General features: G+C 37.7%; 2 protein-coding genes across 2 annotated transcripts; one reads left to right on the forward strand and one right to left on the reverse strand.

Moving 5' to 3' along the window:
* The first annotated feature begins 3,159 nt into the window (after positions 1-3,159).
* Positions 3,160-6,954, forward strand: LOC21396836 (tonoplast dicarboxylate transporter). Its single transcript, XM_024162067.1, has 6 exons — positions 3,160-3,818; positions 4,692-5,169; positions 5,637-5,680; positions 5,794-5,889; positions 6,115-6,625; positions 6,735-6,954. Exons 1-6 carry the CDS (start codon positions 3,381-3,383, stop codon positions 6,773-6,775), a joined length of 1,608 nt encoding a protein of 535 aa, XP_024017835.1. The 5' UTR covers positions 3,160-3,380; the 3' UTR covers positions 6,776-6,954.
* Positions 6,955-7,323: 369 nt separating this feature from the next.
* Positions 7,324-10,087, reverse strand: LOC21396837 (disease resistance RPP13-like protein 4). The gene has a single exon (XM_010092706.2). The coding sequence runs from the start codon at positions 9,943-9,945 to the stop codon at positions 7,324-7,326; it is 2,622 nt and encodes an 873-aa protein (XP_010091008.1). The 5' UTR covers positions 9,946-10,087.
* Between the last annotated feature and the right edge of the window lie 332 nt (positions 10,088-10,419).

The following is a 10,419-nucleotide window of genomic DNA, read 5'->3' on the forward strand; positions in this document are numbered from 1 at the left end:
AACTTCCGCCGGCGATTGCGGCTGATTCCGGCGGGGTTGGAGGTCGTGCCGCATGTCGTTGAACTCAGCTCGTCGAGATCTTTCTATTGACACCGGTGGTGTCAAAAATGGAGGTCGGAATCTTAACTTGAGTATTTGGCCATTGATGGTTTGTGTGAGAGAGAACGTGAGAGGAGAGAGAGAATGAGCGAGAATAAGAGAAAGAAAGTGCAAGAACCCTAAAAATTTCACTATATAAAGTATCTGATTAGGCAAGATTACGTGCTTGATCTTATCCTCAATTATTTCCTCTAAACAGATTAAATTTATACTGATTAGAGGTAATTAGTTTAGCTTACGTAAGTTAATCTACTATTTACAGTCCAATATCAATTTCTGAATAATTCAATATTGTTTTATATTCTTACTCGCGTAATATTTCAAACTGTTTCAAGTCTTGAAATTAATTTTAGACTGAACAAATTCTAAATTTTAATTTTCTGTATTCTATCCCGAGAATGACGTTTCTGACAGTGTCAACTCCCGAGCTCATATTGTATCCATCTACTATAGGTATTTATCTTGTGACTTTAACCTAACTGTTTGGCAATTAAGGATTTTTTCTTCTTTTAAAATGTCAGTGCGTTTTTTTTTATATGCCGCTAACATCGTGCTGTGCTTAGAGATTCTTGAAATTAAGATTCTCAAATTATACTTGTACTGAAAATTATTCCGCCTTAAAATACGGCGAGAATTTATCGATCGAATTTACTTGATCGAAACATGAACTTAACATGAAATTTGCTATAGAATTTAGGAATACATATATTAATTCCATAAATCCTCCATTCACAATATAACATAATATTTTCTAAGAAAATCCTTGGCTTAAAAATACATGAATTGTATTATTTAAGGTCTGGAATTTTCTCAGTCATTACACTAATCAACACCGACTGGTGGAACAGGACAAGTTTGTAATCAGCCAACTGACTGCCATGTGGCCTCCTCTCCGTAATCCCAATGGGGGCTCCCTCCACTTATCGGGGCGCGATATGTGTCATATGACTGGTATAACTGTACACTTGGGTCACCCCCGGGTTTCGGGTCAGATTCAGACACTACCCGGATATGAAAATATTCTATAAATACTAAGTTCATTAGCTCACAAAGGTACATATATTTTTTCACACCTAACTCTACCCACTCATTTGTTGCTCTCGACTAGAACACTGACTTGAGTGTCGCCGTCGGAGTGCCATTGGCAGACACCACACCGGTGTCCCCTCACTCCAAGGCTATCTCCTCTTTCGTTGCAGGTCATAATAGTGTTAGGGGTCCGTCCCGAACAGTGCTATAACCCGAGCAAAATAGTGCTAGAGATCCCTTCCAAACAATACTATGAATCCGATAAGAAGAAATAAAGAATTGAGTTCGGTTACCGTGTACTTTCACACGCAGTGTTGTGCCGGATTTCGGCATCAACACATACAAAAATAATATATATATATATATATATATATACACACTTATATGTGTGCATATTATATGCTTATGGGTCGCACAGCCACATAATTAACTTGGTAATCAGCTAATTTGACAGGTGAACTTACTCGATTACAATGCCAAATCTACTTTAATTAAGAATAAAACCGTAAATAATGTATACATATCATAATGATCCAATGCCATGTCAAACAGAATAATTCAATTTCAAGTCCATCTTATCCACCTCCAATAAATTAGTCTCATAACTGATTTTTTGGGGTGTCCGCGGCCATACTCAATTATTTCACTTTACAACAAAATGCTCTTTCGGCCAGATCATCCAAGAATAATTCAATGTCCATGTGGGATGAGGTGCTCCGAGAGGATCTATGAAAACAATAGGACCCAAGAATCACTTTCTTGTAATTTGGTCAGATGTGGGGCCACTACATCTGCATTATTAGGATGGGGTCCTATTGGTCTCGTTCATTCAATGAAAATCCAACATATATATATATATATATATGTACGTCATATTCATGTAAGTAGATGTGGAGTTGGAGCTTGGTCTTTGCACGCTACTAATTGTATGTTTTGACACGAAAATTATATAATTAATACGTTGCATGTTCGATGACACAGGGGATGTATTATTAATAAAAGGAGACTCTGGCTAATTTTGAACTAATTTGAAATACTATATATCATGTATATATCAATATATTCCTAGTATATCATAGGCGGTTTTATATCAAAAAAGAGATTAAATAGATTAATAAAAGTACCTCTGATTTGTCGCCTGTCCAAATACATCAAAACATATTGGCGAAAAAATAAACATGACTAAAAAACTTATAAGTATGATCCAAAAGATTAATTTTAAAGAATTGAAAATACTCGGGTCTACCATTATATATTTGAAAAACTGAAAATATATAATATATAAGATTTCTAAAATACGTTATTTTTGAATTAAAAGGCTTCTAGTTATGCAGTTATGCTTACATGTAAGCTTGATCCTAATCATGTAAGCTTAATCCTAATCATGTAAGCTTGATCCTAATCACGTTTCAGCTGCACAGTTAAATAAAGAAGATTCATAACAATAATTTAAAGAAAAACTATCATGACTCATCTCCTTTCTCCTTCTGATTTGACTTGAAAACACAAATGAGCTAAACACATGGCAACCCAACATTTTTCAGTACGATATATTTATCAAAGGCCATTCATTATTCTTATATTTTAGTGTTCGAAAATGAATTAATTTTATATGGCCTAGCATCATCAACCATGTAAAGCCCAGCCTATCTGTGGTCCTCTAGCCACACATTCGTCTTTCTCCCATTGGCTCATAGGATCCACAAAATTGTATATTAAGAGGATCTTTTTAATTACAAAAAAAAAAAAAAAACTACATATATCATCTTTTTAGACCATATATTAAGTGGCCATATGACCCCCCCAAAGTCCTTGGCAAATAAATGACCTTTCTATCCAAAACAAATAAATAACACAAATTGAAAATTAACAAGGCACCATACTAAATACCACAATTAATATTCAGCCAAAAAAAAAAAAAAAACCACAACTAATAAAATATAATTTTATTTGTATGTGTCATATATTATGGTACTCTTTTTATTTTATTTTATTTTAAATGTGTGCTGTGGTATCCTTGGCATTGTTCAAACAAATTATTCTCAAAGCGAAAGTGAAATTGTCCACAATTGCCTATATTTCCTCAGCAATAAAAAAAGGATGCGAGTCTCCGCAACCTTCATTATTTGTATCTCAACCCTATTACAAATACATACAAACCGAATTAACTAAAAAGCTCACGGTCATTCTCTATTATTTCCACACTTCAACCAAAACTGATATGACATGATATCATAATTTAAGTACAACAAATGGACAATCCAACCTCAACCTCCGACGACCCCAAAGCCCCACTTCTCCCGTTAAGCGATCGGAATGACAGCAACGAACGGTCGGACAGCTTCCGATCCTCAGTCAAGACCCTTCTGTTTACGCCCAACAACGTGTTCATCCTCCTCGGACCCTTGTTGTGCACCGTCATATGCCTCTGCGTGAAGCTCGATGGGCCGCCGACCAGCCGGTACATGCTGGGGGTGCTGGTGTGGATATTCGAGTGGTGGATGACGGAGGCGGTGCCGATGCCGGTCACCTCCATGACGCCGTTGTTCCTTTTCCCGCTCCTCGGAATTGCTTCCTCCGACGAGGTGGCTCAATCTTACATGGACGACGTTATTGCTCTTGTTCTCGGCAGTTTTATACTTGCCCTTGCTGTTGAGCATTATAACATCCATAGAAGATTAGCCCTCAACGTGAGTTCTCTCTTTATGATCTTCTATTTTCCTTGCTCTTTATTTTTTATTTTTCAATTTTTTTTTGTTAATCAATCTGTTTCTAATTACGTGCTAAAAGTGCCTAGAACTCTTTTTTTTTTTAACTAACAGCTTTTACTTGTTTTGTCTCCTCTGACACGCGACGTATCTTTACTGTAGCAAATATATACTCATCATTTATCATTTTGGTTTTTTTCCCCTTAAACTTGCTTTTCATTTAGCCTAGAGACCTTTTTTTTTCCCCTCTCAAAAGTGTGTGTGTTTTTTTTAGAGGAAGTCTTGAAATTTTGTTTTTACTGCTCTAATTTTTAATTTTTGATAGAGAATTTATTTATTCCATTATATCATTTTTCACTCCAATATGATTCAACTATACATAATATTATTTCCACTGTAGTTTTCACAGTCAGGACATATTCTCTTTGTCGTTATATTCTGCCGTGGAAAATACACAATATTATTCCTCAGATCACCTCGTTCACTTCGCTGATTCGAGTTTAGAATTCGAGTTGAGATGTGATTTTATATGAGAGTTTTTTACTGTAATAAAAAAGTTAGATGTAATTGTTTGTGAGAATTTTTTACTATAAAAAATTTAAATTCTAAACTCGAATCAGCGAAGTAAATGAGATTATATTACTCAATTTTCTTATGATAGTCACCAGTGCTATTTTTATCGTACCCACAAATTGTGTTTCAATTCTCCAAGTTACGTCTTTACGCGGATTTCCACTAAAAATTCAATAATCATCCTTATCTATTTAGACCACGAGATACACCTGTTTTTCTTTTTTCTTTTTTTAGGAATTATTATTTGTATTTTTTTTCCTAAAGAATTATTACGTTGAACAGATAACTCTATTATTCTGTGGGGACCCAGTGAACCCACCGTTGCTCCTCCTGGGGATATGCGCCACGACGGCCTTCGTCAGCATGTGGATGCACAACGTGGCAGCCGCCATGATCATGATGCCCGTCGCCACCGGCATTCTCCAGCGCTTCCCGGTGGGCCCCGCCCAGTCCGAACCCGTCAAGAAGTTCTGCCGCGCCGTGGTTCTCGGGGTCATATACGCAGCCGCCATCGGAGGGATTAGCACCCTCACCGGGACAGGTGTCAATCTCATATTGGTCGGGATGTGGAAGAGCTATTACCCGGACGCTGACCCCATCACCTTCACCAAATGGTTCCTCTTCGGCTTCCCATTGGCTGTCCTCGTTTTCTTTCCTTTGTGGGCCATACTTTGCCTCTTGTACTGTCCCAGGGGTTCGGGCCAGTATCTCTCTGCTTACTTGGACAAATCCCATTTGAAGAGAGAGCTCCAATTGTTAGGTAAGCCTTATTACAATAAATAATAATTATTTTAAAAACTGCTGCATTTCAATTTTACTTTTATAAACATGTTAATACGTCAAAAAATATAATTGTTATAATACAGTAAAAGTTTTTTCGGACTTTTTCTTAATATGAAAAACTCCTAATTATTAAATACAAATAATCCATTTCAAAGGAAAAAAAAAAAACAAATAATTAACATAAATAGTTTCCTCTTGATATATTAAATAATCATTTAATTTATTAGGCACAGAATTAATTTACCTCAGAGAAAATTAACATATTGTTAACGACACAAGTTTAATGATGTATTTAAATGAAGTTCAGTTCAGAATAAACTTTCATGACAAAGTGATGTTTAGATTACACCTATATTTGATTGGTTTAATATATATATATATATTATTTTTTATGCTTAAGTAATATCAAGTTATCAAGTCAGTAATTGTTCATCATGCTGACAGGTCCGATGTCATTTGCTGAAAAGACGATATTAGCTGTGTTTTCGGTGCGTTGCCTAATTAAGCAAATAACATTTTCTTAATCTTGTCATCTTTTGTCTTGGCTTGGTAATAGTATTGCTATGTAATTGCCTAAAACATAAGAGTTTGAATTTTGCAGACGCTAATAGTTTTATGGATGACAAGAAGCATAACAGACGACGTTCCTGGTTGGGGAGTTCTCTTCAACGGCCGTGCCGGTGATGGCACTGTAAGCGTGAGTACTCACTAAAACCGAAAAACACAAAAAAGTATATGGCCCGTTTGATTCATATATTTGAACATAAAATTTGATTAAAAATTTAAATTTTTATGAGAGAAAATACTGCTTTGAATTGTGATTCACTCTGCGAAGTAAACAGGCCGATAATTTTTGAGTCAAAAATTTGAAGGGCATAATTTTTATGTTAAAAGAGGTCTTCTTTCATATCATAACATGTAGGTAATGATGGCGACCTTGTTATTCATAATCCCAAGCAAGAAGCAAAAGGGAGAGAAATTGATGGACTGGAACAAGTGCAAGAAGCTTCCGTGGAACATAGTATTGCTATTAGGTGCCGGTTTTGCCATCGCTGACGGCGTGAGGACCAGCGGCCTTGCCGACATATTGTCGAAAGCCTTGGATTTCTTGGAGGCAGCACCCTACTTGGCCATAGCCCCGGCTGTGTGCCTCATAAGCAGTATCATCACTGAGTTCACTTCCAACAACGCCACAACCACACTTGTCATTCCACTCCTGATTCAACTAGCAAAAACCATGCACGTTCACCCTCTTATGCTCGTAATTCCTGGCTCCATCGGGGCACAGTTCTCTTACTTACTCCCCACCAGTACGCCTTCGAATGTTGTCGGGTTCGCAACCGGACATATTGAGATCAGAGACATGATCAAGACTGGTGGCCCACTTAAGATTGCTGGGATTGCTGCACTGTCCCTTTTGATGCCTACACTTGGTAAGTATTTAGTTTTCATTGATAAGTTTTTATTTTTTTATTTTTATAAAAACACACAGATGACTTGATGTTTTATGTTTGTATGATGAACAAATTCTGGCTTTTGCAGGAGCTTATGTGTTTGGAACGAATGAACCATTTGTTCAATAAATGGCAAAGTCATGCAGAACAGAGCACCCTGTTTGAAGTCAGCAATAGTCTGCAAGTATTCTAATAGAACGATATTTCATTATCGTTTTGGCACATATGCAAAAGTCAATATTGTGTATAATTCCATGGAACAAGTAATTTGAGAAAAGTGAATGAAAAGCGTATTTTTTTTTTCTTAATGCTGTAAAGGTTTTTTGGACTATAATCATTTACTCTCTGTATCGAATTTAGTGATTATAATAAAAAAAAAAGTTGGTCATCTTCCAATTTTTGTCATGAACAACAAGGAGTTTTTCCAAAAGAAAAAAAATCTATCATGAAGAAAATGAGACAGGAATTAAGCGAACTTAGAAAAGTACATGAGAAAGGATAAGCAAATTGACACTCCAACAATACATTAACACAAATTATAACAGCAATAGCAGTTCATATATCATACACAGATTTCAAAACTATATAATATTAATAACAGAAATTTAGAATCTCGAAATCAGAGTTGATACAAAACGCTTTCAGATTTAAGTACATGGCATTGATTGATTCATTATTCAAATTGACCAGAAGCCAGGTCTGTCAAGGGGGAAAGGGAAGTTTCTCAACGTCAGAGCAGAACAATTACTAACCTCCAAGTTTCTCAATGGCATGACACTCTTCAAGTGCTCCCAATCCACTTTCAACATTGGCAGATACTTCAAAGACATACCTCGGATGCTCCAATTCGAACCACTCGAATCTTCTCGAGCTTTCAAGTAGACGATTTTTCCCTCTTCCACACAGAGATACTGTAGTCTACTAAGATTTTTGTGATTAAACCAGATTGGCATGTATTCAAAATTATATTTTCTAAGATACAGCTCCTGCAGGCTTGGAGGGGCGCTTAGGCTCTCCACCATTTTCAAAACACAGTCCTCCTCACGCTCGTCCGCATCAATAATTAGAACCTTAAGTTTTGCGAGCGAAGATAGGATGTTTGATTCATGTGATTCGGAGATTTCGGTTGCATCATCAGTGGTGGTAATAGTGATGTGTAGAACTCTTAGTTGGATTAGGTTCTTGAGCTCACCAAGTCCACAAGTCTTGTTTCTTGCCTGACTGCCTATAACCACTTTGAATCCCTTGAGTTCTTGAAGATTGGAAAGCCTGCCTAAACCTCGAGGGAAATACCGGAGTGGACAACCTACCAAGTCCAAGACAATGAGATTCTTCAAACTAGTGATTGATGAGGGTATTTTCTCCAACTTGGTGCATCCGTTCAGAACTAACAACTGAAGATTCAGGAGCTTACTTATTGTAGACGGCAGTTCTTGCAGATCATCGGCATTACTTACGTTCAAACACGCTAGGCGTCTGAGTGAACAAATCCAATCAAAGAGATCCTTCACGCGTTTCTCGTTGTGAAGACCGGAGAAATCCAACCCTCTGAGGGACAACGGCCTTGAGTTTTTGTCAAAGTCAAGTGAAGAATTGGATGTGCCCAAACGATCAGCTGGAGGGTCAGCTGAGTTAGAGCTATCCGCTGGATGATCGGTTTTAAAGAAATACAATGCCCTCAGCTTTGAGTTGTTCTTGAGTAACTTCTCATCCATTTCTCTTGTGAAGCCTAACCAGTGACAATTTTCTCCTTTCCATGTATGCTTGCCCTTTTCATCAAAGAAGCAAAAGGCCTCTTCTTCTGCAATCGTGATGATCATCTCGCGCACCATGTCATGAATTTTGAAGGAGAAGACTCTTCCATCATAGCGCCGTCGTTCCTTTACATCCACCAGGGATCTACTTATAAGCTGCAAAAGACATTCATAGCCCAAATCTGTCACACTTTCTTGTGATGACCCCTTAGTGCTGAAGTGAACAAGTCCCTCCGCAACCCACCAATGGATTATCTGTTCAGTTCTTATCTCAATATCTTCAGGATAAATGGAGAGACACAATAGGCATTGCTTCAAATGAGCGGGGAGGTCATTATAGCTCAGTCTCAAAGAAGCCATGATATCTTCATTCCCTAATAATGGCGATTTATGAAAACTCTCGAGCACGTCTTCCCACGCAGATAGGTTGTGGACCTTTGAGGACAATAACGATCCCACCACTTTGATTGCCAATGGGAGCCCCCCACATTTCTTCAAAATTTCCTTGCCCACTTTCTCAAAGAGGGCATCCGAGCAAGTCCCTTGGCCAGAACAAAACGCGAACTTCGAGAACAAAGACCAACCTTCAGCGTCACTTAGAGTTTTCGGTTTGTGAACTCGCGACTCCTCCACTCCTATCCGAGCAGGGACATCATTATCTCTGGTGGTGATTATAATGCAACTTCTTACGGTTAAAATGGAGCACAACTGAGTCCACCATTCAACCTGTTTTATTGGCCATACATCATCCATAACAAGAAGACATGTTTTATCTTTAAGCCTTCGCTGAAGTTCCCCCATCAAACTAGAGTACTCAATACTAGATGTGTTCGCCTCTAGCCTTTGCAACATGCACCTTAGAATCGTCTCCGGGCTGAAACTCTGTGAGACAGTGACCCACAATAGCTTGTCAAAGTGATCGAGAACCGCCGAGTCATGAAAGATCTTCTGCGCAATGGTGGTCTTTCCCAAACCCCCCATCCCCACAATTGCGATGCGGCGAAGCTCCTCTTTGGGGTCGAAAATCCACTCCTTTATCATCCTTATGTCGTCTTCGAGTCCAACTATCTCAGGGTCCAAATCCTGCGACATGATTCTCCGACAATGGAATGAATGTTCTTCTTCTGCTTTGTCATGATTATGGTGCATATATGATAAATGCCTGCTCAGAATCTTCTCTTTGGCTTTCATTTTGGAATTGATGTCTTTCAGTTTCTTCCCTGTTTGGTTCAAGAAGAAGAGACCATATTGAAGAAAGCAACCAAAGCAATTAGTTGCGTCCATTTTGTATTGTCTGATTAGGCAATCTGTTAGAATGTTGTCAGCTTCATAAACCACTTCCCTCAGTTGAATCAAGGCTTCCCTGACAGCTATGTCCTTGTTCTCAAGATTTGCTTTGTCGAGAAGGAATCTTCTGCTGATTTCTAAGCATTTTGTCAGCTCCTCCAATTGACTGCTAAAGCCAATTACATGTTTTGCTTCCCTTTCTATGAGTTTTTTGAGTTCCTGTGCTACGATCCCAAACGAAGCAGTTGCTAACTCCATACTCCTTTGTGTTTTGCCCCTAAAAAATTTCCACTACTTTCATTTCTTTTCAACTCCAAGGACATCTCTGATAAGGATCTAATACTGTAACATAAGTGCCAATTAATTTTCTTTTGCTAGAAAAGAAATAATTGGTAAGTGCTATTGTAATTAAAATGTTACAACAACTAGACGTCATGTGCTCGTCTGTGGCCCGTATGTGATTAAAATGTTACAAAATGTTCTTTTTCCCGTGTCTCATTAATGATTAAAACTTTTAAATTTGGTGTTCCAATAACGAAAGTACTAAAGTTGTGTTGGGTAAGTGACTCAAATTAGTTTTGAGAAAGTAACAATTTTGTGTTTTTGAGTATGTTACTGTTTTCAGTTTTTTAGCAAGAGTTATTATGGTTTATTAAGAGTCTATAAATAAGTGTTTTGTTTAAGGCTTTATGTATGCTCAGAATAAAGTATAGAGAAAGAGTGTCTCCTTTT

This window comes from Morus notabilis, unplaced genomic scaffold, assembly GCF_000414095.1.
Source record: "Morus notabilis unplaced genomic scaffold, ASM41409v2 Scaffold802, whole genome shotgun sequence".
Classification (NCBI taxonomy): Eukaryota; Viridiplantae; Streptophyta; class Magnoliopsida; order Rosales; family Moraceae; genus Morus; species Morus notabilis.

Coding starts and splice junctions, on each gene's coding strand:
- LOC21396836 (XM_024162067.1), top strand. CDS start 3,381: ATGGACAATCCAACCTCAACCTCCGACGACCCCAAAGCCCCACTTCTC. Junction 5,890..6,114: donor CCGGTGATGGCACTGTAAGC/GTGAGTACTCAC, acceptor CATAACATGTAG/GTAATGATGGCGACCTTGTT. Junction 6,626..6,734: donor CCTTTTGATGCCTACACTTG/GTAAGTATTTAG, acceptor TGGCTTTTGCAG/GAGCTTATGTGTTTGGAACG.
- LOC21396837 (XM_010092706.2), bottom strand. CDS start 9,945: ATGGAGTTAGCAACTGCTTCGTTTGGGATCGTAGCACAGGAACTCAAA.